Source organism: Temnothorax nylanderi, unplaced genomic scaffold (assembly GCF_030848795.1).
Source record: "Temnothorax nylanderi isolate EJ_2023f unplaced genomic scaffold, tnyl_v1.0 TNYL_tig0469_pilon, whole genome shotgun sequence".
Lineage (NCBI taxonomy): Eukaryota > Metazoa > Arthropoda > Insecta > Hymenoptera > Formicidae > Temnothorax > Temnothorax nylanderi.
The window spans coordinates 92,315-111,428 of NW_027249531.1; the positions used below are offsets into that span (position 1 = coordinate 92,315).

At 33.5% G+C, this 19,114-nt stretch overlaps 2 protein-coding genes across 3 annotated transcripts; one reads left to right on the top strand and one right to left on the bottom strand.

Annotated features, from left to right (window-relative positions):
• Positions 1-3,625: 3,625 nt before the first annotated feature.
• Positions 3,626-9,561, bottom strand: LOC139783107 (uncharacterized). 2 transcript variants are annotated; one of them, XM_071722232.1, is made up of 5 exons: positions 9,328-9,561; positions 7,943-8,060; positions 7,754-7,858; positions 5,311-6,085; positions 3,626-5,111 (listed from the first exon to the last, which is right to left on the bottom strand). In XM_071722232.1, exons 2-5 carry the CDS (start codon positions 8,057-8,059, stop codon positions 5,071-5,073), a joined length of 1,038 nt encoding a protein of 345 aa, XP_071578333.1. In that variant the 5' UTR covers position 8,060; positions 9,328-9,561; the 3' UTR covers positions 3,626-5,070. The 2 variants fall into 2 exon arrangements, 1 of the variants encoding a protein (XP_071578333.1); XR_011721125.1 differs by having other exon boundaries at positions 3,626-6,085; positions 9,308-9,555.
• A 142-nt stretch (positions 9,562-9,703) lies between these two features.
• LOC139783106 (uncharacterized) lies at positions 9,704-15,508 on the top strand. The gene is made up of 7 exons (XM_071722231.1): positions 9,704-10,650; positions 11,668-11,833; positions 11,993-12,391; positions 12,988-13,104; positions 14,193-14,305; positions 14,790-15,003; positions 15,071-15,508. The coding sequence occupies exons 1-7, from the start codon at positions 10,507-10,509 to the stop codon at positions 15,241-15,243; spliced, it is 1,326 nt and encodes a 441-aa protein (XP_071578332.1). The 5' UTR covers positions 9,704-10,506; the 3' UTR covers positions 15,244-15,508.
• The last annotated feature ends 3,606 nt before the right edge of the window (positions 15,509-19,114 follow it).

Consider the following 19,114-nt stretch of genomic DNA (forward strand, 5'->3'; position numbering starts at 1 on the left):
AGGGGTGGCTATTCTGGTCAGCCATTCTCTGAAATACAGAGAGGTTTCCGTCGTGGAGGACTGTGCGGGTAAAGTAGAAGCCTGTGCGATTGAGATTTTTTTCCCAGATATGAGTCGATCTTTTTATCGTATCTTGTTATAAGCCTCCACAGAGTGGCCAAATTTCTGAAAATGAATGGGTAAGATTTTTTACTCAATTTGACGACCCTAATGGCATTGGAACTAATAGATGCATATTTGCAGGCGACTTTAACTCTCATAGTCCGGCGTGGGGATCCTCTTTCCTCTGCCAGTCGGGTAGATCATTGTCATCGGCAATCGAGGATACAGAGCTCGTTCATATAAGCGATGGTGCCCCGTCCTTTCTGGGTAACGCCTCGTGCGGCCCCTCAATCATAGATTTGGCGTTTTGTCATGCTTCCATCGCTCCTAAATTTAGATGTCAGACTTTGAACGATGCCTGGGGCTCGGATCATTTCCCGGTTTTGATTACGTCTTCGGTGAGCAAAGGTTCCTCATTCCCCCCACGTAAGCGAACTAAACTATATAACAAGCACACGGATTGGAAACTTTTTAGCTCAGTTATGGACAGGGATCTTAGACTCTTAATGTCATCGGAACAACCTAGTCCTAAAGTGTTATATTCAACGTTCTTGGCGATTGTGGAGAAGGCCTTGGTGGAGGCTTCCCCGGGAGATTCTCGTAACCCTTCTCCCTCTCCCCCTCACCCTCCTTGTATTTGGTGGTCTGAGGAGTGTGATGCTCTAGTAGCCGAGAGAAAAGTAAAATTACAAACCTTTCTGGAAACAGGTAGGGCTACGGATTACGAATCTTACAGGAATCAATGCACTGTGACTAAGAAGGGTTTAAAAAGGATTAAACTCGAAGGTTTTAAGAAATTTGCAGAATCTCTTAGGAGAGATACGAATCCCAAAATAGTTTGGGACACTATGAAGAGATTTGATTCTAGATGGAATCGGACTGAGACGGGTAAAGCTGTTCCAGTTGAAAAAATTGAGAGTGTCCGCAATCAAATTGACGACCTTTTTCCCCCATGGGTTCCCCCGCCCCCTCCCACCAATTCTCTTGATTCTCCGGGGACTGACCCCTTTATGGATTTACCCTTTCTTCCCGAAGAGCTTGATTGGGCTTTGGAGTCAGTAAACATTGGGTCTAGTCCTGGACTAGATGGTATTGATTACAGGGTTATTAAGAAGTTCTCCCCTTTAGGCAAGTCTTTTCTTCTTAAAATCTATAATCTACTTTATGAGGAAGGTAGTTTTCCCGACGAATGGAGGGACTATTTGGTCTTTTTTATCCCGAAGCAGGGTTCCAATAATAAGTTCAGACCTATATCACTCTCATCGTGTCTATGTAAGGTTATGGAGAGGCTGGTGACTAATAGGCTTCTCTGGTGGCTAGAGGGTAACAAGCTTATTCCGGATTCGCAGTACGGGTTTAGGAGACAAAGAAGTTGCCTTGATAATTTGACAATCTTATATACTGATATTTTGATAGGGTTTGAGGAGAAGAGAGCTATTCCCGCTGCGTTTCTAGATGTAAAATCGGCCTATGATTCCGTTCTCCCGGATGTCCTTATTGATAAATTGGCTTCTCTTGGCCTTCCCCCTCTTATTAAGGCATTTATTTATAATTCTATCTCTTTTAGGAAGGTTTCATGCTGTTTTTATGAGGTGGATGAAAAAAGATTTGCCTATCGGGGTCTTCCGCAGGGTAGCGTTATGAGCCCGATATTGTACACTATATATGTAAGTCATATAGAAAGCTTGATACAGAACGATGTGCACATACTTCAATACGCGGACGATATTTGCCTTTACTCATCCTCCCCATCGGTGGCAATCGGTATCAAAAACCTGGAACGTACCATCAGACATATTGATAGGGGGCTAAAAGAAATCGGATTGGTACTATCTCCGTTAAAGACTCAATTTTGCATTTTCAATAAGAATAGAACGAAAATCAATACTCATCTAAATGTTTCGGGTATAACAATTAACCCGTCTGAGGTAATATCTTTTTTGGGAGTCACTTTCCACAGGAACCTAAATTGGAAATTTCACATCATGAAGTTGGAAAAAAAGTGTGCCAATTCAATTAGAACTCTGAAATGCTTAGGTAGGAAATGGTGGGGTTCTGATCCATATGTACTAAGAAAGGTATATAGAGCTTTGGTCCGTTCTAGACTGGAATATGCCGGTTTTCTTGTGAACTCTGTTTGTAGGGACTTGTCCACAAAGTTGGACAAGATTCAGATGAGAGCGATTAGACTCGTTATGGGTTACAGGGGATCCACTCCCCTTAATGTTATGCTTGCGGAACTTCGAGAACCCTCTCTCTATTGCAGGCTTAAATACTTAGCTTTGGGTTTCCTTTTTAGAGCCTGGTCCAATGCATCACACCCTCTCATTGAAAAGCTAACATACCTAAATGATATCCGTCCCATCCTACACGGGAAGCGTATGAGCGACCCCTTTTCTGAGGCACTGTCCTCCTTCCAGGAATATGTGAATCTTGTTCCCCAAAGGGAATATCCGATTTGTTATCCTAGAAATTTTGAGGCTCTTTTCTCTCATGTGGAGGTGGATGAGGTTTCTGGATATGTAATCAAAAGAGACGCCTCTCCATCTGACAAGTTTAACGAGTTATTCGGCCATGCCTTGCTCTCGAGTAAAGCTATATTTACAGACGGATCTATTAAAGGGGAGGGCGCGTCTGCTGGTTTCTCCGTTGTTCTAGACTCTGATACCATACTCTTTAGGTCGTCCTCTTTTGGTTTCCTATCCTCCTTTACAGTTGAATCAATGGCCATCTTAAAAGCTCTTCAGATCTGTGAGGAGCAGGGGTGGTCCGAAGCCTTTATTTTTTCCGACTCGTTGTCCAACCTACTTGCTATCTCTTCTAATTTTAAACTCTCCCGTGCCTCTTTTCTGATCTTAGAGATAAGAAATCTTTTGGTTGAATTCAAAAGGAAGAATTGGAATATAAATTTAGTTTGGATTCCCTCGCATAGAGGTATAAAAGGAAATGAGTTTGCAGATAGGGTTGCCAAGGCGGCCTGTGACGATCCCCGTGGTGACTGTAATGAAATCCCTCACAGAGAATTAAAACGGTTATGGAAAAATGAAACTTTCAAAGAGTCAATCGAGTGGGGTTACGGGGAAAGGATCTTTAGAGGATCCAGATTTTTCTCAGTCTTCTATGATCAAGATAACTTCAACTATAAGAGGGCGTGGTTTGATGGGATGATTATGAAGAGAAGAGCATTCACAACTATTAATCGACTGAGATGTGGTCATTCATCTCTCCGGGACAGTTTATTTAGGTTTCTCATCGTGGACTCCCCGGATTGTCCATATTGTGGGGAACCGCCCTACTGAAAAAATTCTATTGAGGTCACAATTGAGAACTCAACAAAAAATGTATTTAAGAACATAAATAAGTTCTTAAATGAAATTATTGAAAATTTCCTCATATGAGATCGAAATTAACAGATCATATGTGACAAGTAAAAAAATTTTTTCTTAGAATTTTTAAATTATAATAAATATAATTAAACTAGTATAACATAATATCCATATTATAAATATTTTATATCCATATATTATAATGTTATAAATTTTTATTCAAGTATTTCATTTACATGTTTTATATTACAATGACATTGTTAAATAGGAAATTATAATATTTATATTGTTATTATTCTTTCTTTATTGGGATTTAATATTCGAAATGTATTATATAATATATAATTTATAAATAATACAACATGCGAAAAGATAACTGTGTAACCACATGTTCAGAAAACAAATTATTAATAAAATAATAAGTTTGGCACAGCAGCAATGTACATATTGTTTTTTATATTTATATAAACACAAATTTTTTCTATGTCTTTTGTTGCAACTGTGCGCAAGTCCATGTCAATACTTATGATTTTACATAAATAATTACTTTCAAGCATTGGTACCGCATTTATGTTATTACATATCGTAAGTGCAATGTTAGATTCAATATCAAGAATAAACGAAATAATTTTGATGTACTTCCCATCGACTAACTGAGCATAAGAGTTATTTGAGCGATTATTCTGTTGTAAGCATGACGTATACAGACAACCACATTTCACTATTCGATTATAAGTTTTAGCTGAATGTACTGAAACATTACATTTCAATGCTATATCATGTTCCATAGCATTTCCTGAGCCAAAATACATAATGTTATCATGTTTTATACATTTTTTAACTCGCATAATTGTGAGATCTTCACAAAAGCTATTTGTTGCTTCGGATATATTATGCTTCATTCTACTTTCTACAATTGACATGCTACACTGAAAATTAGCATATCTTATAATTTGTTGATTTATTCCTTTTGCACTATGTATAGCATTTAATAATTTATTATTTTTCGATTCAAATGGGAAAGTAGAATGAGCCCATAATGGACCCCAATTATATACACTTTTGCTAATGTGTAATAATTGGTGCACATTATATGTCATAGCACGCTTTTTGTACAATATTTCTACACCTAGCACAAACTTATGTAGCGACTCATCAATTCTGTCTAATTCCTCTATTGATAGGGAAGTTTTTAAAAGGCCATATAAACTTTCTGCTAATAATAACCAATGCTGCAGAATTTCATTATTTACTACAGTTCCAAATAGAGGTACACTGTAGTATAATAGCCAATTTTCCCATTCTCTTGCTTTCCAATGGTGTCTATCTTTTAATGATCTTGTTAATCGACATAACTGATTTGGAACTTTAATTTCAAGCAAAAGAGAATTTAGTTGCTCAATGTCACTTCTCTTCAGTAATTTTAAAATACATTCAGTTATTTGTTTTGCAACTCCGGCTAAATAACAGTGCAAGTAATCTGGTACAAAACCATCAATTATGTTAAAAAATGGAAAATTAATTAGAGATGTAACATTTTTTATACCCATGATAACAGTTCCGGATTTAATAGCTCGTTCGCCGTTTATTATCGTACATACAACGTCTCTCTCTATTGGACGATAATGAAGAATTGGAAATCTCACGCATCCGTCATGCCATTTTCCAGGATGTAAACACCAACTACAGGAATTGTAAGCATTGAATTGTACTAATCCTTGCATTGGAGCACGAGCTACAGCATCGACACAACATATGAGCATGTATAATTTAAGTAATCGCTTCTCTCCATAGATTGTACATTCTATTCCCTTTTCGTTCAACATATTTATTTCTTTAACAAATATATGTAAGAAAGTATTCATCTCTGGTTTATTCTTACCAAACCACATTCCACATGTTATCATGTTTTTCAACCGGAATTGAGGTGGTAACTCATTGATTTGGATTTGTATCGGCCATATAGAATCCTGAGAACTTTCAAATCTTGGTGCACCATCCGTATTGAATACAGCAGTGACATATCGATTTCTTTCATGTTCAGATAAGTTGTTTACAAACTTTTTATAACAATATCCATCATAAATATCTTTAATTTCTCCAGTTTCATTCAGCCTCTCGTGCACAATATAATTATAATAATCTTTATGGCTCTCTATAAGATTTGAAATTTCTTTTGCAGGATCAAGAATCACAAAAAAGTTAGAAGAAGATAAATTTGAGACATTAATTGATGAGGCGCACATATTACAATAAACCTCATTACCAATTTCTGTTTTCTTTCCCAAATAATTGTTACAATTAGGACAAATTGTATGGAACTGTGCCTTATTTTCAAAATTAAACAGTTTGTCGATGAGATAACGTGATTCTGGCAATATAGGACTTACAAATATATTATTGATCAAACTTATTAAATTACTAATTGCAGTTAAGGGTAGCATGTAAGTATTACTAAACTGCAATATCATTAACATAAGTTCAGCACAATTTGTTTTAATCGGAGTTATAATTGTTTGCAAATTATCTGAGATTGAAAGAAATTCCAAAATATTTGTAGCTGTTGTCTTGGAATCTAAGCTACTAAAATATTCTTCATTACTCGACGAACATTCCTGAAGTGAATTAAATGATTCCGATTTGTCACAAATTTTTACCTAAAACAATTTATATAATAATGATGATGTTGAAATTATAAATACTAATAACTATATAAAGTGTCCCATTTTAAAGAATCCAGGCAAATATCTTGAAAAATATAGAAGATACGGAAAAACGTTTCGTACAAAAGTTTTATGACTTCGAGACGGACATAAGATGGTACCATTGTTTGGACCTTGGATAATCATTTGAAGGTCACATAAAGATCGCCATCAATCTCTTAAATTAAACCCCCTATATTTTATTACATTTTCTTATAGCTTACCTCGAGAGTTTTTCGAAACATTATAATGAAGTATTTTTTCATTAAGTTTTTTTTGAGTTAAAGACTTGAAAGTTACAGCACCGCCGGCATTAGCATTACCCAAGGTGTACCATACAAAGATTGCCCGGTTGGATTTACATTTCTTTTATATGTCTTTGTTTTTTTTATAATAACTGTTCAAAAGCAGAGATGCCAGAACAGTTATTATAAAACGCGCGCGCCACACACACACACACGTAACTTTCAAGCCTTATAACTAAAAAAATACTTTATTATAACGTTTTGAAAAGCTCTCAAGATAAGCTATAAGAAAATGCAATCAAATATGGGGATTCAATTTAAGAGATTGATGGTGATCTTTATGTGACCTTCAAACGATTATCCAAGGTCAGACCAATGGTATGTACAATCTTATGTCCCTCCTCGAAGTCATCAAACTTTTGTACAAAATATTTTTCCGTATCTTTCATATTTTTAGAGATATTTTCCTGGGTCCTTTAAAATGGGACCCTGATGTATATTAGGGTGTTTCTTATTTATACGATAATACAATATTCTTATATTTACATTTTTATAGATATTATACATTTTTTCGATCTAAAAGGTTAACAATTGGTATAAGAATCACACACAAAAAAGTTCAGATCATAAAAATATATAAGAATATTTTATCATATAAAAATAAGGGACATTATCCTAGTATATATCGAGTGCTTTCCAGCTACGGAACACTGTGTTACACAGCATCGCCCAGTGAACTCTATACTATACTGGAAAGTAAACTGTCGTGCTTAGCGCTAGGGACAGAAAAAAGAGAGACGGGTAACTTTCTTCCGTTTCTGTCTCAATCCAGCAATTTTTGATTGGGCAATAGGACTGGCAAAAGAAGAACTGACAAAATGAGAGAAAAGAACGGGTTCAGAATAATTTTCACTATCACTTGTAATATTTTCTTCTATAGAAGTTTATATTTCGGTATAGTATAGACTTCATTGGTGTCGCATGATGTCTTGCTTTCAGTTCCTTGTCGGATCCACGTGTATGAAAGTATGAACTAATCGTATAAAAGAATCACTAAGCGATTGCATTTTAGCTCTATACGATTGTGTCGACTTGTGTCGTAGTTGGAAAGCAATCGGTCAATAATTCTTTCATATGATTGGTTCATAATGTTCGTATATACTTGGATCCGGCGAGGAATTAAAAGCAAGAACCAATTCATAGTTGGTTCTTATTTCAAGATCATCGTAAGTAATGTCTTAAGATGCTAATATGGCTCTGTGAGTGGCTTATGACATCTTAAGACTGTACTTAAGATGATCTTAAATATAAGAATCGACTATAAATATCGGCCATATTTGTACAAAAAATTTTATAATAGAGATGTGCTATAACTTACTTCCTCAATAACATCATCATCAGTTAAAATTGTTCTTTCCGAAGAAATGTTTATGTTATTAATATTGTTGTTGTGCTCTGCTTCTTCACAATGTTTGTCTGCAACCTGTACATTTACATTAAAAATAAGGACATATTTTGGCTAAAACAACTTGAAACGTACAGAAAATATTAAACACAAGAATATTACATTTTCATTTTGGTTACGTGTCCTAGCCCATCGTTTCAACCTGGACTTTTGTGAAGCAGTAATTGCATCGTCACCCTCAATCAAATATCTCTTTCTGGTATTTCTTTTATTCTGCATTCTGTAATATTTTAAAATTGCTATTAAAGTCTGTAATCAAGGCTGCGGTTCATTTAACGCAACAAATGCTTCGAAGCGTTAAGTGGACCGTAGTGTAACGTATCTTTTTCGAAATCTGTATAAATATGAAAAAATCGCACAATTCATCAGAAATTCTCAAACATACAGATAGAATGTACTGATATTATAAAAATCTTCATCCAATTATTTTTTAGAGTAGGTATCTGAGCAATTTAACGTATTTTCTCAGAATTTTGCATAAATCTAAAGTATAAAAATTATTAGAAAATTTCTAAGAAAATATGATAAACAATGATTTTTCATCAGCGTTAGTTTACACCAATTATTTGATAGGTCAATTACGTAGTAAATAATTAGAAAATTAATTTAATAATTGGCTGATCAACTCAATACTACTTGATATGCATTTCAAATGATCGATGTAGACCTATATCGCAGTAAATACCAAACAATAATAATATATAACACTGATATAATTTTCCGTAAAATCGCCTATTAAATAATCCCCGATAGAAATATGACCCAAATATATATTGTACAATAATTGCATCACGAAATAGAGGAATCTCACATTTTGATGCACTAAGATGCTGCATAACGCAGCAGTTTTGTCGGGATAAAATTTCTAAATAATATTTGCCAAAAATTTATCAATTCAATTCAGGATATAAATTATACACAATCATGCAGTCTCAAAAAATTATTTTTTGTTAAAAAGTTTTGAAAGTTTTTCTTTTAAAATTATAATTTCAGAATATTGTACTTTTTTTTTAAGCGATACATATTGATTCATTTTTATATTAGGTAATTTCTTTCCAAATTAAATTATGAAAATATTCCGCTAACATGATTTGCCATTATGTTATAGTTTTGCTAAAATACTATTTAGAAATAAATTGTGCAAATATATTTATAAATATTTAATGAAAAGTATAAATTTCTACATATATTGTTCCAAATGTAGACACATAACAGCATTCCAAATTTCAGATTTTGTCATGTAATTTTGTTTTTCTATCGGGGATTAATTGTCTGATACACAAACGTATTACATTGCAAAATTGCAAATTATAATATTGCTGTAATGCTACTATTTTTTTTTTTTTAGTTCTCTCGGATGAGCGAAAATTAGTGCCTTCAGCTAATGCTACTGTTAGGTTTGATTAGAGGTTAGCTTGAATGGAACAAAGTCAGAACTTGCATACTTCTAAGAATTTTTTTACTCACTATTTTTAAAACATATTTACCGGCAATAAAAGTATGTAGATGCTAATTATTCACTCTTCTCACATAGCGCGTTGCTTATAAGTTTTCAAGTCGTTATCCTTTAAATTAGTACAGATGATCGCACATTAATGCCTTCACTTCATCCAGGCCTTTCAAAATATACTTTGTACAAATCACTCAAGAAACAGTTTTAATATGACGCACATAAACACAAAGTATTCGTCCTTCTTACAATTAGATAAACGTACTGAACTTGTTTGAACTGGTCAACTGGGGGTGTGGGGGTGCGTTCGAAAACGTCACCCGGGTGCACCACGAGTGATGAAAATCTATAGCATGCGTCACGTGCACTATAGGATTTTCTAGGGTTTTTATCCATTGGGTGAGGTTTTCGAACACAGCCCTGGTGTAAAACGGGGCAGATGGCGGTTACGCATGCGACAACTCGTGCCTGGCAACACGGCATCCGCCTATTGGTTACCGATCCCTACGTAGTACGAGATACACGCGGGCTCTTTTCACTTTTGATGTCGTGCTCGAGATCTCTCGCGAGTTCGCGACTTTACCCGGTAACCCGGTCTCAGTAGTACGCAGTAGTCTGAGATTTAGCAATTGTTGCTTTTGTCATATTACTGCTGTTGTCGATAAATACACGTTGTGATTTCTATTAATATAGTGTTATTATACATATATCCGTGAATATAACCTAGTGTAAAATACATTTAATGAGAAATGAGCGGAAAACCTACATTCGCTTGTATCAGATTTATGGACACAAAAACGGAAAGTTTTTGCGTGCCAATAGACTTCATAAAAATCAAGAATAGCAAAAAAAAACTGGTATCCTTTAATCCAAAAGACGAGAGTGATTTCCATAAACATAATATATATTTCGTAAAGTGGCAGTGTGCAAATAAATGCAACGATGATCACGAGCATGATGGATATTACAGAGCTCAAATTGGATTTCTAGCTGGTAATAAGACAATTTAGTATTCATAATAAGTATCATTTTTTATTTAAATTTAAGTCATGTTTCAAACACATTATGTAAAACAATTTATGTAAAAGTTACAATACATAAAATAATGGAATAACTATTCTTTGTTACATATAAATTCTATTTAGTACTTATTATAAGTAGCTCAATAAAAAAATAAACAAAACAGCTTTTTATAGTTTAAATACAGGAAATAATTATGATTTTAGAAAATGAAGCTGTCGCTAAAAAACGGATGAAGTGCGAAAGAATACGCTATGCCTCACAGAAGGTGGATGTAACAAGTTCCGATTATAATGAAGATTCCTCTTCTGACACACAGGGGTTGTGTCGTAGAAAGATAGTAAGTTTATCTTTACTTACATTACTATAATAGATACAAAAAAAAATAATTATTAAGAGAATCCCTCATCCACCTTTTTTTTATGCTGTTCATTTAACATAACGGAAGGAACGTAGAACGAAAATCGTGATTTTATCTGTAATACAGACGGCTTAGGCATCTCTTTAAATGTACTTTTTCAGATTTTTTGCTATTAATAAAGCAAGGAGCACAGACTTCTGTATAACGCATAATGCATAAGGCGTAAGGAAATAAACCAATCAGAGTTCTCCATAGAAATGAAGCACTCTGGTTTATTTCCTTATGCGTTATATGTAGAAGTCTGTGTACCCGCTTAACATTTTATTTCATATTTAAAATATTGAACTTTATTCAACGTAGGACGAAAAATCTATATTCTTCACATTGTAAAGAAAATTAATTATTTGTAAAATTTTAATAAAAATACTTTGGAGTATCCCCAAATGTCAAACTTGTTATTTTGAACTACTGTTAATTATTTCAGAACATGCAAATAGTTAGTATTTCTTTTTACTTCATTATTTCATTATTTACTTTTGGACGCTTTAGAATACAACTTTTTTGCAGTTAAGAATACTTGCAACGAAAAAGATGTCAAGACAGCTATTATAATAGTGAATTCGGTTGCACATTAAAGTCGTTGTACACAAATCGATGTAAAAATATGTGTTTAATACATAAACACGGGTTAAGCCACGAAAATTTTGAATATACTTTACTGTGCTGTTTGGAAAAATATTTATTTTATCATTCGAGATATTTGCATTTCACTTTACACTCAGCTTACATCAGTGCACAACGGCTTTAAAATACATTAATGCGCATTAATGTGTCCAACCGAATTCGCTGTAATAGATTGTAGTCGTCATGAAAAAATTTTCTACAGTGTAATTTTTCTCGTGTAACAGAATATTCTAGAATTAAACAGTTACTTTTCTATTCATATAAAAGACATTGCATAACACTTTTTGCAAATATATATAAATATTTTTTCAGCATAAAACAGACACCGTAAAAAGAAATGTGGCAATAACAATTGCCCAGGAAGTTCTGCAATCATACAAAAAAAGTAATTTTCTGAATGAAAGGCCAAAAATTAATGATAACTCTATAACAAGTTTCGCGAATCAACGTAACATTCCTAATGATGTTCTACATAAAGGTAATTGATAAAATTTAAGTTATGAAACTACATAGTATTTTTGAAGAAATTATCCGAATTAGTACATGAATATATAAAGATTGTTGCATAATGAATATATTTGATTAATGTGCTACAAATATTGAAATGTTTGAAATGCTCTTGTTATTTATATATCAGATATCAATGTTGAAGACAATGTTGAAGACAATGTTGAAGACAATGTTGAAGACAATGTTGAAGATAAAAGTAAAGACAATGTTGAAGACAATGTTGAAGACAATGTTGAAGACAATGTTGAAGATAAAAGTGAAGACAATGTTGAAGACAATGTTCAAGATAAAAGTAAAGACAATGTTGAAGATAAAAGTGAAGACAATGTTGAAGACAATGTTGAAGATAAAAGTGACGACGATGTTGAAGACAGAAACCAACAGGATGTTGTAGATGATGTTTCTGATGACGTTTCAAAGATTTGTGATAACGGACGTATTCGCCAAAGGTCAAGAAAGATACATCATGTTAAGAGAAGATTATTTAATCGGAATATATTGAAATCTTCTAGTGATTCTAATAATGGTAAGTAAAAATCAAATTTATAATTAATAATTAATAATTTTTTGCACTAATTAATTTTAAACCGAATAAGTAACATTTGCTTCGCCAGAAAGAATAATAAATACAATTAAGAATTTTTAGTTGACTGTAACTGGCAATGATTATAATCGTAGCAACGATTATACTCGTCGTGACGAATCGTCACCGCGTTTCGACCAAGGATTCTTGGTCATTTTTAAATTGATGTAATTTTAGATGCTTATAATATAAGCGTCTTGATTAAATAATTAAATTCATTGCGAAAAATATTACCTCAGCCAGGGTTCGAACCTGGAACCTCCCTCATTCCGTGCAGGCGTCGTACCAACTCGACCACCGAGGCATGTAAAAATGACCAAGAATCCTTGGTCGAAACGCGGTGACGATTCGTCATGACGAGTATAATCGTTGCTACGATTATAATCATTGCCAGTTACAGTCAACTAAAAATTCTTAATTGTACTAATTAATTTTAGTTAAATTTCTTATGTAATTTTATTCAGATTGTTACATTCTTATGCTAATGTACAATGCAAAAGAAAAAATTTATAATCAATGTTTTTTGCATGAACTTATAGCAAGTACAAGTAATGAAAACGTTAGATGTTTATTTGAAGAAGAGAATAATACTCGGTGCTCGGAGCAAAATATAGATGACAATGAAGACAACGATGTGTCATGTGAAGGACAAAGTGGTAAGTAATATTTTGCACACACACACACACACACACACACACACACACACACACACACATTATATATTATATTCATATATATATATATATATATATATATATAATGTATGTAATAATATACCGCTTATATATAATTATTCCAACGACAGATACGACTTTTATACTTTACTCCAATTCCAATTTTAAAACCTAAGTAGATAAATGTCCCATACTGTTAGCACATAATAATGCCCGTATCACACTAGCGATTCGCAAATTGCGTCTACGTTTGCGTTTACGTCTCTTGACCAATCAGAAAGTAGCTGTTGGCGATTGTGATTCGCGATTTCCGTTCTGATTGGTCAAAAGACGTAGATGCAAACGTAAATGCAATCGCCAATCGCTAGTGTGATACGGGTATAACGCTGTTTCTGTAGTATATTGGTTGTAATTGGACATATACTGAATTTAAATTATTGAAACAACATCCATCAAACTATCTCCAATTATTATGAAGCCGCTATTAATATATTATTATTTTATTTAATAAAATCTATGTTTTTTATAAACGGAAACGACATATGGAAGAAATTATAAGAGACATATAAGAGAAAAAATATCAGCATATCCAAATGACAAAATTAGTTGAACAAATGCAAAATTCTGTAAACCAATAATCAAAGCAAAAGTGCGCATATTGATGAATGTTATTTAAATAAGAATTAATGAATAATTTTTTAATTAAATATTATATTATAGACTATAGTGTTTAAGAAAATTCTTAAACAATTTGGTCCAAAATAAATTTTTCCTGTAAAAAAACTTGACTAGACTTAGGTTTTAAAATTGGAGTAAAATATAAAACTCGTATCTGTCGTTTGAATAATTATGAGCGGTACATAGGTATAACTGTATATAATTTTGATAATCCATTACATAATCTTAGTAAATCTATTTGGAAAAATAAATGTCACAAAAAAGTGTTCTTGATTGTAAAATATCTAATTTATGTTTTTACTTTACAACGTATTACAAATGTATTTCTATTTTTTTAATACGTTTTAAAGTAAAATATATAACGAATGTTAAGACTGATCTTTATTTTTTAGTTTCACAAAAGTTAAATAATAAACTATTGAAACGAAAAAGGATACAGGATGCTTTGGATTATGTAGATTCTTATAATACTCATAAGCGTTATGAGACAATTTCAAATAAAAGGGTAAGACATTTGTTAAATTATTTTAATAAAATATAGCGTGTTACTTGATGTATCTGGCTATTTATTAATTATATTACAACGTTTCGACCGGGAATTCTAGTCCTCTTCAGGTTCAATATTATAGACAAATTACAGAGTGACCATTGTGGAAGCAATAAGTCCTATCTATAAATTAAAAATAATTACAATTGTAATATTGATTGAAGAACGAGTAATCCTATTTTTCTATTTTGTGTAAATAAAATTTCCATGTCATATTGGTCAATCAATAAATTAAATATCAATAAATTAATATAATTAAATAGTCAGATACGTCAAATAACACACTATATTTTATTTTTACCAATTTTATTGTAAATTATTTTAATTACAAGTTTAAAATTATTTATATAAACCTTTTCTACTTTGTTTAGTGAATTAATTAATGAATTCCTTCAGTTTTGTTATTTTTAAGATATCTATTTAAAAAATATATTTTTAACAGACATATTTAGGAGAAAATATATCAGTGGATCTATTGTCTTGGCAAATGACCAAAATGCAAAAGAAGCCTTCTTTATTTTTTAATGATGTGTTGGTTCATATTTGGCCACCCAACATTCTGAAAAATAGATGCCTTGATAAAAGTAGAACACGTTATAAGTCATCCAGTGGCACAGTTAAAGTACTTAGTCCAAGAAAACTGTCTTTGGCATTAAGTAAGCACAATTTTTTCTTTATACAATTTTTCACTTATGTTTTAATAATTTCGTGGATTTTTTGTAGGTTTGTATAATGACTACCTACGTGAATTAAAAATGAAAGATGATATACGATTTAAATGTTTGAATGATTCATTTAAAATAATTTGTACGAAAATAAGAGATGTACGAATAAAATATAAGGATCAGAGCGAGACAGAGATGGCAAATGAAAGAAGAAGTGAAACAAGCAATTAAAATAACCTGCAGTTCTTACTGTTCCTAATTTACGTACATACTAGTACCTACAAGTTTATATATTTGTTTTTAAAGATAATAAGATACATTATGTTTTGTTTTTAAATAATGTAGTTTATTTGGATTTTTTATATATTTTGTATACATCTCTTGTATGTGCATATGCAATACTCCTAAAATAATACTAATGGACCAAAGAACAAAAATTGAAATTGTTTCGCCAAAAATATTTAAAAAATATATTTTAATAAATATATACACTTAATTTATGCTCTATTTTTGAGATTTCACCTTTTCTCTTACTTTAAAAGACTAAAATTTTTAAACTAAACTTTTTTAGTGAGAAATTTAATGAGAATTATTATGAGGAATTTTGCAATAATCGTATTTGATTTCTCATAACAGTTCTCATTCCATTATTTATGGAGTTCTCAATTGTGATCTCAATAAAATTTTTTCAGTAGGGCGGAGACTCCCGAGCACGTTTTCTGGTCTTGTTTTCGGTATAATGAGCAACGCGCGATTTTGGTAAAGGCCCTGTCCAAGCTGTTTGGATACGGCCCCTTTTTATTGGAGTTTTTACTTCAAATCCCCTCACTGGAGGTGGCATTCATTCTGGAGGAGTTCATATGTTCATTGCCGATTTTCATTTGATGTGGATCCTCATTTCTCACGGTTTGTTGAGTAGTTTTGTACCCAGCTCATGATCCGTTTATGCGTTGTCGAGGTGTGCTCTGCTTAATTTTAGGTAATGTACAATTGGTCAAATATTTAGTTGTATTTTTTAGTTTCGTAGTTATGAATAGAATTATTTTGTGTTGTCAACCGTAAGAACTGTTTTTATAATTCTTTTTTTATTTTTTATTTTTTATTTTATTTTATTTTATTTTATTTTTATTTTCATTTAGATGTACCTTAGTTTTAAGCTCTAATAATTCATAGTCTTAAGTGTTTAAAAATTATAAAGTCTTAATCTTAGTGAATAATTGCGGGCTGTACTGTAATATGTTGGATTTTCCGATTAGACAAGGAGGGTTATTTCTTTCCTAATATTTTAGGGGGCTTGCGCGCGGATGCGTGGATGTCTCGCCCCCCTTGGGGCAACATTCCCTTGCGAAATATTTATTTTATTATATGCTTCATTTTTAGTTAAATGTGAACTGTGATTGGGGCGGCTCTATTGAGACGTTCATGTAAATGGCCTTAATTTATGTAGCTGCGATACAATTGTGGCGTTTTCGATTTGCGTATGTAGACCATATGGGCTCTTCCCATGGTCATTCTTTTTTTCTGAATAAAAAAAAAAAAAAAAACGCTTGTCTTACGGCGTTGGGAAAAGCATTTGCTAAACGTTTGAAAAATCTGACAGCAAACTCTCTGCACGCAGCGTTTACTGAGCGTTCTCTGAAAAGCGTTGCCTCAGCTTTTCAGAACTTTCATGAAACGTTATATACAGCGTTTTAATAGAGGCTGCACGCAGTTTTCAATGATGAAAGCAAACGCTTTCGACTTATCAGGGCTGCGTTCGAAAACGTCATCCGAGTGCACACGAGTATACTCCCTTCTCTTTCTATCTCAGCGAGTTAGAAGGAGAAGGGAGTATACCCGTGTGTACCCGGGTGACGTTTCCGAATGCAGCCTAAACGCTTAACAGAGGATCTCTAAATGTTTTAAAGAACTCTCAGCAAACGTCATACGTCATGTAAACGCTGTGCAAACTCTCAAAAACACTATATACAAACGCCTTTCAAACGCTGCAGCGTTGCAATTTCCGCTCTACGAGCTCTCTACTGAGCGTTTCTAAACTCTCAACGAACTTCCGCAAACGCTCACGTAAACATCAAACAAACGTTTATGAAACTTCTCATTTTCGCCAGGGTGGATATACTTTGACTATTACCGTCTTGGACGTCAAATATATAAGATTTGTACTTTCTCAGAGTCATGTGGGAAAAACTGCATTTTCAGTGTGATTATGTTATGATATGACGTCAGATTCGTATTCAGCGACCCCAAAAACCCTCGAGTAACAAATTTTAGGCGAATCTGGTCAATTTTCAAAAACTCATCGGGTATACTGGATCTGCCATTTTGAATTTTGGAAAACTGACATCAGATTCGTACTCAGCGACCACAAAAACCCCCGAGTACCAAGTTTCAAGCGAATCGGATCAATTTAAAAAAACATCCGCCATATTGGGTCCGCCATATTGGATCTGCCATTTTGTATTAAAAAATCTAGTCAATTGTTATGTAATTCAAGCTTTTGAATCCGAATCCACGGTCAGAATTTCGAAACTAGCTCGCGCTTTTTCATTACGGCTCAAAATGTACTAAAAAAGTATGTTTTTTGAGATTAGAAAAAAAAACACGAACCAACTTTTGAATTCTGACCTCGGATTTGGATTCAGCGACCCAAAATACGTAAGAATTGACTAGTCCGGTCCGCCGGACAGAAAAAATTTTTTTTTTGTGGGGCTGTGTAATTATTGTTTTTCAAATTACTTTATTAACATCACAAAGTACATAATTTCAACTACTTTTTGTAAAATTTTCGTAAAAGAATATTAATATTTATAGCTACAGTCATGGTGTAAATAGACAGGTGAAGCATTGCGCATAATGGCGGCAGGTTTGGCGGTTGAACCAATCAGGAGGCGACTCGTTTTGTAAGCGCTCACTTTAAAGTGAAATTCGATTATAAGAAATAAAAATGCGTGAATCATGTAAAGTTTTAAATATATATTTAATGAAATAACCTTAAATTAATTAATTAATTAATGACAATTAAACCTACGTAACTCAACTAAGGCAGGAAAAACGGAATAAATGAATAAACTAATAAACGATTAACCCTTAAGCTGCATACGGCGTCCGACCCAAAGTGATATCTGCTCGTAACTGTAAAACTTGCAAGCCTGTCAGAAGATATTAAATAAACGATGTTTATCAAAATTACTATAAAATCGTCAATTGCAATGTAGACAGATGTTTCATGAATTTTTTTATATTTTTAAAAATACTTTAAGGTAGGGAAAAATAGCGTTAAACGTGACAGACCCACGTATGCACTTAGAAGGTACCGAAAAAACCTATGCAGTTTAAGGGTTAAACCTACCTGATCAAATCACAGACAGAAGAAAGGAGTTTAATACATAAATAAACTATAATGACAATTAAATTTGCGTAAGCAAATCAGGAATGTTAATCAAATATTATCCTACCTTGTTTAAGTTAGGTTATAGGTTTAATTGTTTATCAGTTTATATTTATGGTTGGATTACGTACACATATTGTGGTTACGCACACACACACGGGGGGGGGGGGTGGCGGACGAATCAGTGCGTTTCCCGCTGCCCTCCCAACGTCAGGTAAATGTGCCGATAGGGACAGCCGGGGGGTTTTTAGTGGGGGGGGTTGGAATCCCACATATATATATATATATATATATATAACCGCCCGCCCCGGGGGAGGGGGTATCCGTGCGGATTTTTCCCCCGTCAAAAAAAAAAAAAAAAAAGTTACGCACACGATTTTTCCGCACAACAGACGCACGCGACGGGTAACGGACATGACGGATGACGCGCTGACGGGAGCACCCATATTGCTTTTCTTGCAAAACGGGTCGCGCGCTGATTGGCTCAAAAACTGAACGAGTGCGCAGCGTCGGGAATGCTTCACCTGTCTACTTAGGCCCAGTTTCACAGTGGCCAGTTAGCTTAACTAGTAGTTAACTCTCACTCTATGTCTCTTTCTAACCTCAAAGGTTAGAAAGAGACGGAGAGTGAGAATTAACTACTAGTTAAGCTAACTGGCCACTGTGAAACTGGGCCTTACACCATGGGAAGCCTCTACGGCTCACCAGCGACTG